Source organism: Phoxinus phoxinus, assembly GCF_949152265.1.
Source record: "Phoxinus phoxinus genome assembly, chromosome: 10".
Classification (NCBI taxonomy): Eukaryota; Metazoa; Chordata; class Actinopteri; order Cypriniformes; family Leuciscidae; genus Phoxinus; species Phoxinus phoxinus.
In genome coordinates this window covers 27,023,892-27,041,736 of record NC_136885.1, presented here as the reverse complement: position 1 = coordinate 27,041,736, position 17,845 = coordinate 27,023,892, and the positions used below count along the sequence as shown (strand labels likewise).

The 17,845-nt window shown below is 36.5% G+C and overlaps 1 protein-coding gene and 1 long non-coding RNA gene across 2 annotated transcripts in view; one reads left to right on the top strand and one right to left on the bottom strand.

The window, feature by feature from the left end:
* Window positions 1-1,019, bottom strand: part of LOC307005947 — a 12,099-nt gene extending 11,080 nt beyond the window's left edge. Inside the window, exon 1 of the long non-coding RNA XR_013799365.1 lies at window positions 800-1,019. This is a non-coding gene — a long non-coding RNA (uncharacterized lncRNA). The remainder of the gene's footprint in view (window positions 1-799) is intronic.
* pnp4b (purine nucleoside phosphorylase 4b) lies at window positions 810-17,845 on the top strand. Its single transcript, XM_079626492.1, has 8 exons — window positions 810-856; window positions 2,362-2,441; window positions 5,542-5,600; window positions 6,403-6,575; window positions 9,959-10,062; window positions 15,431-15,606; window positions 15,728-15,918; window positions 17,089-17,845. Exons 3-8 carry the CDS (start codon window positions 5,578-5,580, stop codon window positions 17,334-17,336), a joined length of 915 nt encoding a protein of 304 aa, XP_079482618.1. The 5' UTR covers window positions 810-856; window positions 2,362-2,441; window positions 5,542-5,577; the 3' UTR covers window positions 17,337-17,845.

Genomic DNA, 17,845 nt, shown 5'->3' with positions numbered 1-17,845 from the left:
TATTTTTTCTTAGTTGAAGAGTGATATTATAAATATCTAGAAATTGCTTGCAATTGTTAAAGTCAGAAGTAGCGACAGATCAATTTTACTATTGTGATGTAGGCTACATCTGAGTGTAACGGAAATAGATAAAAAAAATGTAGGGTGCATGGGTGACTGTTCTATGAATCATTTGTATTTTGGATTTGAGATATGGGCGTTGCACTCAAAAGTGCAGCAGATGAATGTGAGTGTCCTGCATACATCACCAGAGAAAAGTTGTTTTCACCAACATGTCCATGGCATTTATGATAATTTAATTAAAAATTACAAGGTCAGAACATTTAAAAAAAATAATCAAACAAGCACAGATAACTGTTCACAATAAGATCTATGCTAACGTGCATTTAGAAAATAGGCCTAGATGAATATAGGTGATTTTTATTTATTTCATGACTATTTAACTTCTATAGGTAGCCTAATTCAAGCTCTCACTGGCGATTTTTGTAAACTTTTCACTTTTTTTCACTTGCAACACTCTGGCAACCACTCAAATGACCTTGGAAATGGATTATCAAACACAGAGAAAGTTATTGTGTCATCTTCAATTTCACAACTCACCGCTCAAACATTCTTGAGAAAATTTTATTAACTCTCTTTAAAAAAAAAAAAAAAAATCGTATAATAAAATGCACGAATTTCTAAGAGGGTCTCATTGTCAGTGCAGTAGGCTACACTGAAACGGGCTTCGACCATAGGAAACGTTCTTTCTCCAAAAAAAAATCTAACACTGAAACGTAAAAAGCAAGCGTTCACTTACCGGAAATGTCAGTCTGGAGAAAACAGAAATTGGAGGATGAGCGCATAATTGTTGATGGTAAGTTACGTTTAGAAAGTTTGGACAACGTACAAAGTAGCACGACAAATGTTGATAACCGTTCTGACGCATACAGCAAAGCCGTTGATAAATACCGATGACGTTTCATTACGCGACCAGGCATTCGCGTCGCGGCCACTCCAGTGTCCCGATGTTTAGTGGACCAAATCCCTGCCAGTGCCCGCGTTTACCTTAGGCCTACTTAACGAAACATCAGAGAGGAATGAGAGACACATTATATTTATCTAATATGTAGGCCTACGTAAACAGGCTAATTAGTATCACACACACACACACACACACACACACACACACACACACACACACACACACACACACACACACACACACACACACACACACAGACACAGACACACACACACACACACAGACACACAGACAGACAGAGATGCTGTATTCATATGGAGAATGATATCTGAATTGTAATAGGCCTACCTTCGTTTACAATTGAATGTATTCAAAGATTAATAGAAAATGGTGTTTCACATGTGATTTGTCAAAAAGTAATTTCCCAGTTTCCTCAGCTGATTTACCAGAAGAAAATTCCATTCAAGGAACATTAGGCATTTTTGGGGATAATGTAAAACCCGTTCTGTGACATTACACAAGACATTTCTAGCATTGGAGTGGTATAAATTTGTATCAGTGATTGAAGTTTGGAGTTGCTGTTCCCAAACATTTCTCTGTGTGTGTGTGTGTGTGTGTGTGTGTGTGTGTGTGTGTGTGTGTGTGTGTGTGTGTGTGTGTGTGTGCATAAGCATAACCATTAAAGGCAGAAATGAAATGACAAATTCACAATCTGCTGCCTTCTCTCATGTAAATTTTCACTACATCTAGGCATCAAAGATTTCAGTTCTGGCTTTAAAATTGACACATTCCGAATTTAGCAATAGATTGCAATATTTGAGACATTTTATATCTATTCTATATGTTGTTGTTTTTTACTCGCTTGCATTACTTGCTTTTCAAGATTCATGATTTTCTTAATAACAATTAAGACCGTTTTGAGAACTTCAATTACAAATATGCTACTTTCAATCTAACTTATGAAGTCGATGTAAAGGTAAAACATGGTGTCATGTATTTATTAATGTGTTTATTAATAGAAAATGCCCAAATTCACATTTTTACATACAGTAGGACTAAACAACCCTTTTTGCATTCCACAGAAGAAAGTAAGAAAATCAAGTTTGGAACGAGTAAACAATGACAGAATCATGAACAGCTTCACAATGGCTGTGTTGTAAGATCATTATTAATACATGATTAGTCCTGAGCTCTCAGCTGAGAAATTGCTGATGTGACGCACAGAGATATAGATCTGGATATGTGCTTCCCTGATTGCATCAGCAGTTTGTTTCATTGAAATGTAATTGAGTCTGATTTGTCAAGTTCGTTGGGACAGAAACCTATTGGGACCATGATGATTAATCTGTTGACAACAAAGGAAAAATATATTTTACTAATATTTGTTCTTTATTCAGAGATCTTGGCCTGGATATGCAATATCTGATTTTGCAATGTGACCCTGAAGTGCTTTATTGGCAGAAGATCCATGAACAATGTGAGTAAGAAGCAGAAATATTATTGATTTAAATTGCCCCAAGAGAAACAAGTCAAATTTTTTTCCCGCAGTTAAATAAGCAATGTTTTCTGACAGAGGAGAAATGAAGGAGGAATTCCACAAAGATCATATATTGATTCAAAAGTAAAATGGTATTGACACTTAGTAAAGTGATGTCATTATTAGTCTAGTCATCTTAAGTTACAAATTGCTTGTGGAGCAAACCAGTCAGGAGAGTATAGAGGTTTCAGGCTTGACATTTCAGTCACGGCCATCCAGCGAATATAGACTTGATGGATCATTAACCTTTGACCTCAATAAAGTTAGGTGAGATGATTAATTATAGGTTGAGCTGATGTTAGTGAAGCTATGTGAAATTAAACCAGTCTGGATGCATTATGGAATTGATATAGGTATGATACAGAAGGGAGCCTTTTTGAATATACTTCTGCTACAACAATGATGAAGGTATGATACATTCTACATCACCCGATCAATGCAAGTTTCTTGTTAGTAAGTTTCAATGTAAGTTTTCTTGTAAGTTTCTGGGTTTGCTTGACTTTCTTAATCTGGCTGCAAATATGTTTCGCAATTATGTGATTTTCAAAAGGGATTTTATTGTACTGGAGAGTGTGTGATGTAATATATAGGCATCATTATTGAAATCTTATCAAATCATTTTGTGTATGTGGCTTTTAGTTGGTCTGTCTGTAGTGTTTGAGTGTCTTTATACTGTTGCATCTTTATCTAAACTGGTAGGTTATTCACTTGCTCAGCATCAACTAACCAGCTATGTTGTGATGAGTGAACTCATGAAAGTGCGAATGTCCACGAATGTTATTTCTCGAGTCATTTATACGCCAAAAATAGTATTCGCGTGCATATGATACGCACTTTATGGCGTGTAATACGCACACACTCCCCACCCCTAATCCTAACCAAGGGTTTTCAGTGCATCGCATATGCACGCAAAAAACATTTTTGGCATATAAATGGCACGAGAAATAACATTTGTGGTATAGCTACGCACTTTCATGAGATAGTGTTGATGCCAAGTCATCCATTAAACACACATGCGATACGTAACATGCACTGCCAGTTCCTAAAATGATAATTTACCTTGACCACATGCTTCCTCTCCCCTCTTTTGACGGGTCGGTGGAAGATTGTTTGCTAACTGAAGGGACCCCACAGCTCTGCCAGCACCTGTATGTTGTTGAGACAGCTGGCAGACTTTATGTCTGGACAAACAGTCACGGTCAGTCTCACCCGTCCTCCCTGCAGGGCTCGTCAAATGAAATCTGATCAAAACACAACACCTGTCCAATAGCAGTCCAGATGGAGATTATGTCAGATTTTGATTGTATTGACTTGACAAATCTATTTGTCTGTCTGTCTGTCTGTCTGTCTTTTTTGCCATTTCACAAGTTTAAAGGGATAGTTCACCCAAAAATGAAACATTTGTCATAATTTACTCACCTTCATATTGTTCCACACATGTATGAGTTTCTGTCTTCTGTTGAACACAAAAGAAGATATTTTGAATAATGTTGGTAACCAGACAGTTGAAAGTAGCCATTGACTTTCATAGTAGGAAAAAAGTACTATGGAAGTCAGTGGCTACTGTCAACTGTCTGGCTAGTGGTTACCAACATTCTTTACAATTATCTTCTTTTGTGTTCAACAGAACAAAGGATCTCATACAGGTTTAGAACAACTTGAAGGTGATTAAATGATGACAAATTTTTCATTTTTGGGTGAACTATCCCTTTAAACTTGTGAAATGGCCAAAAAATAAAGAGTTTTTAAGTGAGCTGACAGTGAGTTGACCTATGTTAACAGATCGGTTAATAGTTAGCCTATGTGTGTGTGTGCAGATAGTCATGATCTGTGTTTCCCTATGTTCCTTTTCAGCTGGAAATATGCACTTGACAAATCTTTGAACCATCTGAACTCAGTAAAAGTAGAATGAATGATTAATCCATTCAGTTTTCTGACGCTGTTGGTCAGTCTGCTTTGCGTGGGTATCATGTAGCTCTATCTGTTACATAATTTAACATCTGGTTATGTTACTCATTGACAGGAACTACCTTGGACCCCTAGCACAAAATAAAGAGTCCTGATACTAAGCTTGTTTCATTCAACAAATTATGTACGGTAAATGCGTAAATAAGTCAATAATAAAAGTCACAATTTTATGCAATTTAGTGAAAAACAATAAGTTACATATTTTGCCTAATTGTGGTTTCTCATATAATGTTCAGATTAGGTTATTTTCTGTATTACAATAAGTTTTCTATCTTTGGATTCAGCTCGATATCTCTGAGTAAAAATTATGCTTCAGACAGTGCTGTAAATGTATCAGCGTATTTAGATTTAGAGTCGCACCTTTCCAACACGGAGTCTGCCAATCCATTTCCAAGCCACAGTATTAGGGCTTTAGAGAATTATAATGGACCTCGAAGCTCTTAGCTATAATGTATACAGTAATAATCACACAGCTCAGCAAAGTGCACAAACATGTGAAAGTGTTTGCATTTACCATAGTCTAAGTCGCGCTACCTCGCATAGACTGGTGTGGGTAGACAATGTGTTTTCATAGTGATTATTTTCTCGAGCTTATGTCACTGTAAAAATGCAGCTTTGTACAGAACAAAATATTTGTTTAAGCTTCCTTAAGTCAGAACATTCCCTCTTGAAAAGATACAGGATGGATGGTTCATTTGGATGGTTGAGTAAATGATGACAGTCAGGATTACATTTTTAGGTGAACTATCCCTTTAAGACCCATAATCTAAGTGATTGTTCTCAACCCACTTTTAGTTACCAGTAGATCTAAAATAAAAGACGATAAAGAATGCATTATCGTCTCTACACTAGCTTTCTTCACGGTTGTCTGCATTTTGAGTAAATTGCATTTATTTTAGTGTCTGAAAGTAAAGTTTCTCAGGGGAAAGGGTCATTTAATTTCTTGGAAAGGATTATTTCCCGCTCACCATTAATGCAGCCAATGAGACGAGACCTTATAGTCCTTTGAGGGGTTATTCTAGGCTATCTCTTTTTTATCTGTTCTCATAGAACAAGTACACTCTTTTTCCAGGTGCTGTCAATCCTGTGACTACTTGTGACTGAGATCATGCACACCAAGGAAAACTCATGGTAAATTTTAGTTTTATGTCATTGATGTATACTATACATACCAGAGAGTGAGTAAAGGAACATATTTGATGGAAACATATTTACATTTTCTGTTTACTAAAATAGTCAGTTGATAATGTAATTTGGATTCCGCTGTTATCTTAGAGTAAGATCATTTATGCATTTAATCAAATCAGTAAGGCCATATCAGCCCTGCCAAACACAACTGAGTCACAATATGGAGACTATGCAGAATGATCTTCAAATGAGATAGAGCCTTGACAACTGCATGCTGTAAATTTGCGTTTAGGACTTGTCAAAATTGCTTTTAGAAACTGTAAATGTGTCCACTGTTAGCATTTTCACTGTGATTGCTACTAAGCTTTTTACCTATTCAGCTTTAACCACAATACGCCAGCTTTATATTCTACCAGCATATTTTCAACTCAAGAGGGTCTCTGTGGTTTCATTTATATGAGTTAATTTCCTGTGTGCTATGCCATTTAATTTCCATAACTGACTCCGGAAATCTTGGGATGTAATAAAAATGATGAAAAATTATTACAGTGAAGTTTGATTGTTCTTACATTATGGTGGAATTTAATGTCAAAGATATAGATGGTGTATTGATATCTGATCATGATATGATTTTGATATTGCATAAAAATGTCTTGATGATCTTCGAAAGATTATCATGTTTCTCATTGTAAGCATTGGCCGATAATCAGATGATTGTTTATTTTCACTTTGTATCTTATCAGACACAATTTGAGCAGTTATCAATGTGACCTGTTCTAATGTATCTCTCTTTCTCCCGACTCAGCTGCTGTTCCTTTGAAGACTGCAAACTGACTACAGAATGGCTGCTGAGCAGGACGAGACACCGGCCAAAGATAGCTGTCGTGTGCGGCTCTGGACTGGGACTTCTCGCAGACAGTGTCTCAAATAAACAGATCATCCACTATGAGGACATTCCCAATTTCCCAGTGAGCACAGGTACTGCATTCATGGAAGTGTATCAGAGCATAACTTTCTTTCTTGCTCCTTTCTTTCTTTCGAAAGAAACAACCCTCATAGCAATGCTACACAATACATTTTAGTTGGCATATGCTGTAATAAAGCAAAGGATGAAGTCGGTGGATGTTCTTATGTTAATTTACATAGTGTGGTCATTTCAGTCAGCATGTTGAGTCTATAAAATGCCACTAGACAGATACAGGAGTTGTTGGAGGGAATCTGAAGGCACAAAGGATTTCATTCTGTCCCTCATTGTATTGTATGGTTAACAAATTATGCCCAGCTCCTGGTAATATGAGCTACAAAATGAATAACTACTGCCTATGAATAAAATATTATGACTGGAGCAAAAATAGCCCCTAATATCTGCCACAGGGAGTTCGTACTATGATATCTTTGACAGGTTTAAATATTAATATGGTGAGGTGAATAATCTTGGGAAGTGTTCAGATGCATCAAATGATATTTGCACTACCTGTAGCGTGTGTGTGTGTGTGTGTGTGTGTGTGTGTGTGTGTGTGTGTGTGTGTGTGTGTGTGTGTGTGTGTGTGTGTGTGTGTGTGTGTTTGTGCATAACCATTAAAGGCAGAAATGAAATGACAAATTCACAATCTGCTGCCTTCTCTCATGTACATTTTCACTACACCTTAGCATCAAAGATTTCTGTCTTGGCTTTAAAATTGACACATTCAGAATTTAGCAATATATTGCAATATTTGAGACATTTTATATCTATTCTATATGTTTTATTTTCCTCGCTTGCATTACTTGCTTTTCACGATTCATGATTTTCTTAATAACAATTACAGTAATAGACCGGTTTGAGAACTTGAATTGCAAATATTCAATCTAACTTATGAGGTCGATGTAAAGGTAAAACATTGTGTCGCGTATTTATTAATGTGTTTATTAATAGAAAATTCACATTTTTACATACAGTAAACACCCCTTTTAGATATTTTCCACAGAAGAAATGTGTGTGTGTGTGTGTGTGTGTGTGTGTGTGTGTGTGTGTGTGTGTGTGTGTGTGTGTTTGTGTGTGTGTGTGTGTGTGTGTGTGTGTGTGCGTGTGTGTGACTGATGGCTGAAGAATAGGAGCCCTTGTAAATAAGGGAAAGTATAATAAGGGTCTTAGAATCCATTTGTGTTGTCATTCTTTCTCTAATCCACTTCATAATTTAAATTCGCTGGTTTATGGAGACTAACAGAGAAATGACTGACAGTTTGAATAATGAGAATGAACTATGGATGCTCTGTGCTCATTTTTTAAATAATAAATTCTTCACATTGCCCATTGCATCATTCATATAAATCAGCAAGTGTCAAATCAAAATCAAATCAGTCAAAATCAGACAAAATATGGACAAAATAGACAATATACTCACACATAACTGCTACAGGTAGTAAAAATGTGATTTGATGAATTTTAAGAAGTGATTATAGTATACAATTATAATATTAATATGATTATACTTAATTATAATTCATATTGCATTCAAGTGCATATTATAATTTTTTTGTATATTTTTTTATTATATATATATATATATATATATATATAGACAGATTAATATAATTAAAAATATATAAAATAATAATATATATTTTGAAAGTTATACAGTGTTTGTATATATATACATATGTATATATACGTATACACTGTATAACTTTCAAAATATGTACTTCATCTTGAATATGTCACTTATTTTTAATTAAAACTAATTTCGATAATTAGTCATTTTTAAGCATTACTAAATTTATCTCAGAACTGTTCTCATTACACTCACTGTTTTTCCAATTTGTGACAATCTGATTTAAAAAAAAACTCAGGCGGCAAGCACTGAAACGTTCATTTGCTCATTCATTTTTACAATGTTGCAGGAAATACATTTCACGGTGAGTGTAATAAGCCCCCTCTCTGAATGAGTTTTTTTCTCAGAGCCATTCATCAATGCTCGTGCAAGAAAAGGAATCGGCCCCTGGAAAAACAGAGCTATTATTCCAGCAGAACCTCATTACGCTGCAGGCTTTAGGGCCAAACACATCCCATCGGCCAAAATTCAAGGTTATATTTACATAAGCTTACATTCACTCGGCTCAGTCGGCCTGTTCCCATGTCAAAGTAAGTTCCTGAAGCCACAAACAAACTGCAGCCTCCTACTGGCTCATAACGTTAGAAAACAACGTTTGCTCCACCTGTTCGTACACTATATACACAATCAGTCTCACTAATGCCATTCTCGACGACATCAGCAGTCATCCCTAAGCCGCAGGTATTAACTTTTTTACGATTGTTGAATGAGCAACGTGAACATGCAAATGCAAATCAATGAACTTACTAAATACAGCCAAGCCAGCAGGATCTCTTAGACTTGGGGACAGTCATTAGTCAGGTAACGCCATATTATAGAAAAGGATTAGATGACATCTGTTATCAATGGCAGCATATGACCTTTTATTTGCACATTACAGAGAGGTTTTGCATTAGATGAATAACCCCTTAGGTAGACATAATATATTAGGGAGAGAGCAAAGAGTAAATTCTTTACAGCGGGATGTTCTTTATTGGGGAGAGACAGCTTTAGAGCCCAATACACTGCATTTGTATCATTAAGATGCTTCATATATCACACTGTGGTAGAGTAATATTTATTTATTTTTCACAGGGAAATATTTACAGACTAAGGACCAATTTTACTATGCCAAACTTGGCATTAAACAAAAACTACTTACATGATTTACTAAAGACCTGCAGTAATGCAGACCTGCAGACCTTATTTCATGTTTATTTAGGAGTTTCCCTTTCAGTTGCAAAGTTTATGGGAGGAGAGTATTTGAATAAATCATGGTCAGGTTTGCAGTAGTCTATTTGAGACATTATTTAACACCCAAAAAAGCATTTCTTAACCCATTTTGCGCTTGCCATGGATGCGTTAATTTACCCTGGTTAGTAAATCTGGCCCTAAATGGTTTTGTATAGATTATCCTTTACCTCCAAAAACATTGCTCTCATGATATTATCTCCTCAAGTTGGTATATTTGGATATGATCACATTCTAAATGATGCAAAACAGTGGGTTGAACTGCAATATGTATATGCAATATGCAATATATATATATATATATACATATATATAAAATAAAATGTACAAATTTTCAACTTTTAGGGCAGGAACAAGATGATGATGATGATGTTGAGGAGGAAGAGGAAGAAGAAAATCAGTACAAATAACAGGGTTCCAGCACCTTCAGTGCTTGGACCCCTAAAATAAAAATATGAATATGGTATATACATTATATTATACCAAAAAAAAAAAGAGTAAGCATGTTTTTCACTGATATGTTTGTCTCTTTATGCATAGTTCCTGGTCATGAAGGGTGCCTGGTGTTTGGTCAAATCAAAGGCGAGTCCTGTGTCTTCATGCAAGGAAGGTTTCATCTGTACGAGGGTTACTCATTGTGCAAGGTGAGCTCAAATACACAGTTTGATGCCTCTATTGCAGGTGCTACCAAAGGCATTAACTTAACTGATTTAACTTCAACTTGCATTTCGATATGGTTCTTAGGTGTATCCATTTATAATACTTATACGCACAGTGGTTTCTTTACTTAAAGTAAAAGCTATATCACAAATCCCGTTTTTATTAACTCTGTGGCATCAATGTCGTGTAAAGTATTGTGGTGTGCGTTTCAAGCAGTGGCCTTGGTTCCTTTTAGCATCACCTCAAGGACAAGTAAACTCATTGTAAACGGCTGCTATTTGTTAAAACGGAGAGGAGCTGTTGCCTCCAGTATGGGTCATTAACTTTATCTGTCCCAACCAGGAGATGCATGAATACCGAGGCTGAATGCTGAGAAAGCAGGTGTGGAGGAGAAACAAACTGCTCTCTGCTCCTGTCACTCTCGTATCAAAGCAGTTCATTGACAATATTCAGCTTGCTCTCATAGTCCTTTGTGAACAGGAAAACAGTTTTGTTCCTTTAAAAAGGATCTAAAAAGGGACTATGAAAAATATGATATTAATCATGAATAAATGTTCACATCGGTTAAAAGTCCTTGTTAATTTATACGTTTTCAAATGTTAATTCACCCCGGAGTTGAACCAAGCAGCATGATTTGTGTGAGCTCTTGGCTTTCTCTCCATCAAAGTCTGCAGGGGAATAAATTATCTGTTGCACATGGGGCCAGAGAGCCACTTTTTACTAATTTACCAAGGAATCTGCAACCTCTTGCCCTGGAGTGGGACTGTCACTGTAATTGCAGCCCTGACAGCATGACACAATGCATTACAATCAGTTGTCATGGCCACCATGCCCTCTACAGCCAGCCAAAAGCTTTTTACTCTTAATATGAGGCTGGGGCATTAAATCCATCAGTCCCCCTGTATTATCAAACTCAAGCTTTTCACAACACTATTTTTTATTTAATGTCTTAATGGCTGTGGCACATCAACATACACTGCAGCCCAATTTGCATATCTGTCCTAAATAGGATGCAGGAAAACAATTCGCGTATGTCAGATCAAATCAGGCAGATGTTAAAAAAAAATGTGAGGCAAATATCCCTGTTATAGTATTTTATGATGACATTTTCACCCATGACATTACCAGCGCACCGTCCTAACATTTGGGCGAGGCGTTGGGTACATATTTTTTTTCATTTACTGCTTCTATTAAAAAAATGACAAGGATTGAGCGGAAGAACCTGCCATGGCATTGGGAATCTAATTATGTATTGTAAGGCAGGGCTGCCAACTTTTCAGTTTAGCCTGGAGTGAGAATTACGGATGGGGTGGTGGGGGGTGATTCGATTCATAAGCTTGCGATCCGATTCTGATCTTGATTCAGTATTGATTCATTTGGCTAAATATCAGTAAGATTAGGGCCTATACATTTTTCTCAAGGAATCAAATCTCTCTTAACTAATGCTGTAAACATACAGGGAAACCTGTCTGCTGTGGTATTATTATTAAAGGTTAAAGGGCACCTATTATGACATTTAAAATGTTCCTAATGTTGTTTAGGGAGTCCCCAACAACAGTTTTACATGCATGCAATGACAAAAAACACTTTTGTTTTCGTTTAATATGCATTTATTTTTACCTGATTTGCTCACCGACTCCCAAATGATTCGTTTAACGACTCGTTTTTCAAACCCCTCCTTTGCCCGAGGCTAATCTGCGTTGATTGGTCAGATGACCCAGCAGTGTTTACAGAGATAATACTTATTTTTAACACGGAGTACAATGATGCTTTTATCAATTAAATTGTATTATAATAATGATTATAGTCCACTGCTTTATAGTTTGTAGTAAAAAACGAAAAATAAGATAAATAATTTAATGTTATGTTAGCGAGCATAGCCCAGAGTTCATATTGTAAAAGCACAATCAGTCTTTGTTTGCGTTAGCCCGATGCATAAACATAACGTTTTTACAAAAAAAAAAAAATGCAGTTACGTTACAGTTATTACTCTATTCTTTAGACAACTCCGAAAACAACGACAAACACTTCACATATCTCAATACAATTGTCATTGAAGACCTAGAAGCTAAACGGTGCTTACACAACAAACAAAATAATTATTAAGCATGCTACATAAAATATAAAAGCAAAAATTATTAATAACACTTACAGGTTGTGATACGGAGGAGGAAGCTGATGCAAATACACTTGGAACTGAACCTTCCTTCAATATCAGCCGGCTCGCGAATCCAAGTTTGATTGCATTTAAGTTGGTAAAGCAATCGTCTTCAAAATGACGCGAACAAACCACAAGGCTCGGACTATACTTCTGTGGTGTAGTGAATTGTAGGCACTTAGTCTTCAAATGCTCCTCCTTGGGCAGATGAAAAAAGTTTGCTTTTGAGAGTCGCACTTCAGAACACAGCGTCTCGTCGCCATGATGTTTCCCTGCTGGCCTTGGAGCGCAATAAGTGGGCGTATCGTATTCAAATAACTTGACAAGTTGACGTCATCTAGTCAGAGAAAAAGCTTCGGTCTTCTAACGATTCATAAAAATGACTCAGAGTCGACTCTCACTTTTGAAAGACAATAACTTTATATACGGTGCACTTTCATATTTCAAACTTTGCAGGATGTTTTTGTTCACTTAGATCTATGTTACACACTACATGAAAGGTAAATTTCAAAATTCCATAATAGGTGCCCTTTAAAAATCAACAACTCATTCTTATACAATTAATATAATGCGCTTTTTATAATAATGTTATAGCCTAATATTTTTTAACGATATAAGAGTAAAATAATAAACGTAATATAGTGCATATATTTAGCAAAATGCTCTTTCTTTTTTTCTAGATAACTAATATGTAAAATGGTCATTGATTGGCTTTACGTGACATACTGTTCACAATAAACTGTACTGTATCTTTCAGCGTACCTTCTGATGTTCATTCATGTTTATTTGGTGCTATAACTAGAAATAAAGAGGAACACAGATACAGCGATCTGTCATGCCACATTTGTTTGAATTTTGTAATAAAAGAGAATTTGAAAGCTGAGACTTTGTTTCATATCAAAAGTAACCTGCTCTGTCAGTGTGTTGTCAGTGTCATCTTCGCTTCGCAATGTTTAGTCTTTATTTTTTTTTATTCATTTAGAAGCTCAACCAATCTGGTTATTACATCTTTTGTCAAACTGTGACAGCTGGTTTTGTACCTTCAGTTCACTGTTCATTTTGCTTTAGCTGACTCATGTCTGTGAGTCACTGTGCAAATCGGTGCCAACTCACTGTATCCTAAAATTGGACCCAACTCATTTCCATTACAGTTTATGATGCAAACTTGCTTTCATGTTTGCCCTTGGTAACACAAACAGTTATTATGGCTTCTTTAAGTGATCTCATTGTTGTGGAGAGCTGTGCTTTGGAGGGTAATTGGACAGTCGAGATTAGTTAGCCCTTCTCTGACCTCTGTTTCTCTGCAGCAAGTAAAGCAGCTTTATGGTGTACAGATGCATTTAGAGGGCTTGTCTAAACTGTACGCATCTCTAGACTGTACTGGGTTTTTTTTCATTCCACTACCTTACTTTTGCGTTCTGTTGTTAAGAAATAAAGAGAGTTGATGGGTCATTATTGTGTGGCCTCGTAATATAAGTGTCATTGAGCAGTTTTAGCCATCTGATGTTTCCTAATATTTATGCTTTATATGTCAGTTCACTCAACAGCAAACTGAACCGGCATGTCTCTCATAACACAGACTCTCGCTGTATTAATATTACTGTAATATTGTTGCAGCAGTGTTCGTCTTGTTACTTGGCTGAATTGTTTTGTAATTGTATTTGACTGTTATAACAGACGTTTTAAGAAACTATACAGGCAAAATCATAAAATAATCAATGTTTCATGCACGTATTTATTTACACGCAGACTTATTATACATAACATAAATATTTATTCATATAATATAGAAATATAATATTCAAATGATCTAATTTGCATATTACTTCAGTGAATCCGTTGCTAAAAGGACACAGACAGCGAGTGCAAAAAATAGCCTTTGACGCAATCATCGAGTGCAATCTCAGTGAATTCCCTGAAATTGAAGTAAATGGCAATTATTGATACCGTGCCAAGACATACAATATTCTCTTATAGACATATTCTCATTACTCTGTAATAGTGCGCATTAATCAAACGGCGGGTGACGGGTAACCTATAATGCAGCACCTAGACCAATTCTCTCAGGAGAGTTAAAGACTCAAATATGAAGCGATTTGATCTCTGAGAGTTTAAGTTCCACAAAGAAGTCATCTTTGATTTAAAGGGTACCAAACTGAGGCGTATTTTCTGGTCCAGCTCGGCGACCCGCCTGTGTATCTGTAATGGCCGTGTTGCTCGCGGAAACCCCACACGTCCACCCTGGTTCGTCAGCTGGAGAGCAGGTTGACAGACTGTGACATCCCTCTTGAGCTGTGCTGTACTAAGCCCGCAAGTTCATTATTCATCTCCTGCTCACACTGACACCTCCCTTAATGGCTCCCTGCTCTACACTCCTATATTTATCCCATTTAGAATTACTAAAGCTTATTTAATACCTGCCTAAAACTATGGTTAGTAGGCGGCACTGTGGGTAACCACGTGGTCTTCTGAAATGAAAGGAGGCTTTTTTTTTTTCAATAGCCTATACATTTTATCAAATAAATTTAAACTTCATTACATATAAATATATTAAAATATAAATAAATATTCATCTTTTTTTTTTTTTTGCTTTATTTCTGTACTGTCAGTTATTTTCTTATCCAAATTTTGAGAAGACGCACCTGCCACATGATATTTTTATTCCATTAAAAACGTCAGGACCTGAAGGGGCCATTGTAGGGCCAACATAGGCCCACCCTCGGTTTCACAGACAAGGCTTAAGGCTAGTCCTGGACTAAAATGCATTTGAGTTGTTTTAACTGAAGCAACTTGCACTGACATATTTTAAGAATGCAGTCAATTGTTTTGTCTCAAGAAACATGCCAATAACGTTTTTTTTTTTTCTAAAGCACGTTTATAAAAGCTACTATGCTTTCCTGTAGCTCAGTGGTAAGGCATTGCGTTAACAACGCAAGGTTGTGGGTTCGATCCCAGGGGATTGCACATACCTATGTATAAATGTATAGGATAATGCAATGTAAGTCGCTTTGGATAAAAGCGTCTGCCAAATGCATAAATTCAAATGTAATGTAAATGTACTTAAATGTCCTAATTGAATTAAGACCTAATCCTCTGTTAAACCAGGCCTAAGTATCATTCATTTAAACGTGAAAATAATATGTCAGAGAGATCCTGCTGTATAACAGCTTGTGTTTTCTGGGGAATTTTTCCAGGTCACGTTCCCCGTGCGGATCTTCAAGCTGATGGGTGTGGAGACCATTATCGTAACAAACGCCTCTGGAGGTCTTTGTCAGGATTTCAAAGTGGGAGACATTATGGTCATTAAGGACCATATTAACTTGCCGGGGTTTGCTGGACAGCACCCACTGTGTGGACCCAATGATGAACGGTACGGAGATAAGGCAGAGAAAAAGGCAGAATAAAGTGTGAAAGAGTGAGAGATATTATTTTACAGAATTGTTTCCCATTTTATGAAAAAGATGGTGCATGTTCTTTCTTGTCTTCCTCAGATTTGGGATCCGGTTTCCTTGTATGTCTGATGCTTACAGCAAAGACTTGAGGAAGTTAGTTTTGGACATCACTGCTGAGCTGGGCTACTCTAATTTTGTGCGTGAGGGGGTCTACTGTATGGTTAGTGGACCCAACTTTGAGACCATCGCAGAGGCACGCATGCTGCACATCTTGGGGAGCGACTCTGTTGGTATGGACAGTCACAATACACAAGGGGGGAAACTGGCAAGAACTGCCGCAGGGAAAATGCACAACTCAAGTTGTCAAAAACATAGGATATAGTTGATATAGTGAAAAGCATATAGTTGCAATAAGTTATTACTTGCTATAAGTTATTACTTGATACAATAGATAATAATAGAAGTAAATGCACTGACCCACTTTCAGTAAGGTCCTTGGCCAGAAAAAGCTGCAATGTTTAGCAGGGTTGTTATTGTAAAATTAATAGTAAAAAGTAAAATTTTTGATAATCTTAAACTTAAAATAAAATATTTGTTTTGCTTTGGCAACTAACTGAAATAAAAAAGTTGAAGTACTAAAATGACTAAAATAAATAAAATATATTTATTTGAATATATGACCTATATTCAAATAAATATAATATAAAAAATAAATTTATAGAAACTAATAAAAATGCTCACTAGTTCTAGAATATTTTATTAGAACTAAACACTAATGAAAATTAACAAAAGTAACAGAAATCACTAAAACTTACTGAAAACAGATAATATAAAAGTGAAAGCTAATTCAAAATTAATAAATACTAGTATATAAAGAGGATAATAGTTTATAAATAATACATATGCTGCATCAGGTTTCCTCTCTCTGAGGAGTTTGAGTGGTTTAACTTGCTGTTTTCTTTTGTGTGTAGTGCCTCTCCTTCAATTGGTGCTTCAGGAAAATTATAGCTCGTTAATAATGATGTGCCATATTAGCAGACCTGCCATATTAACTGATGGAAATTAGGCCCACCCAAAGGGCCAAAGTAGCCCACTTCAATCAAAGTGATTATGTTAATCAGTGATATGAATAACTCTCTTGTCCATATGATTGGCATAAACTATACTTACTCCTGGTCCTCTGATGAGTTGAATGATGTCTTAGATAATTGGACTCCGATTACCAAACGGCCGCAGTCAGGGGTATGTGCTAAATAGGATCCTCTGGCTAGACCGGTCAACAACTGGTTCCTGTGTGCGTCCTCCCTCCTGTGTATACATCAGGACCCCAATGGTCCTTATTAAGTGTTACGTGAGACCCAGACCTGGTCTGCTTTATTAATGAATCACCTACTGCGCCACAACAGACATTTAATTAAGAGTCTCTCTCTCTTTCTCTTTTCTTCCTGCTGCCCTGACAGGCATGAGCACAGTTCCTGAGGTGACGGTAGCCAAGCACTGCGGACTGCGGGTCCTTGGCCTATCACTCATCACCAACAAGGTTTCTCTTGACTACAGTCGTGAGGAGAAAGTGAATCATGAGGAGGTGCTGCATATCAGCAAGATGAGAGCTGAGATGCTCCAGAACATGCTCATGACCTTCATCGCTCGCTCTCACCAAGTGGAGACCATCAACAACAACAACTGCATCTTCTCAAATACCGTCTAGGGTCAATCAAACCAGTTCAATCATGGGCGCTGTGGAAGTCATGTGATTGGATACAATAGATCTAAAGGCTCTATGTTATATTTAGCCTTTATTTATCTGGTTGTTAAAAAAAAAAAAAAATCAATGTGAGACCTCACTGTGCTTTTGGAGAGGATGTATTTGATCTCCAGTTGTGATTGTTGTCTTGTCTTGGACTTTCCTGACTTTTCAATATGAAAATACAAAAAAAATGTAAATAAACCTGCATATAGTTGAAATGAAATGTTTGACATCTCAATGGGAACATGTTTCAAACCATGTTTATAAGCCATAATCTACATCCTGTTTCACAAGGTACGGTTCTTAATCACGTTAAAAAAAGTCCATATAAACGCTGTCAATGTTCTGCGTTAAGGGGTTAGTTCACCCAAAAATGTCAATTCTGTCATCAATTACTCATCATAGAGTTGTTCCAATTCCAAACCTACAGTAAGTGACCCTTTAATAAAAAGGAATTTTCTGTATTGAAT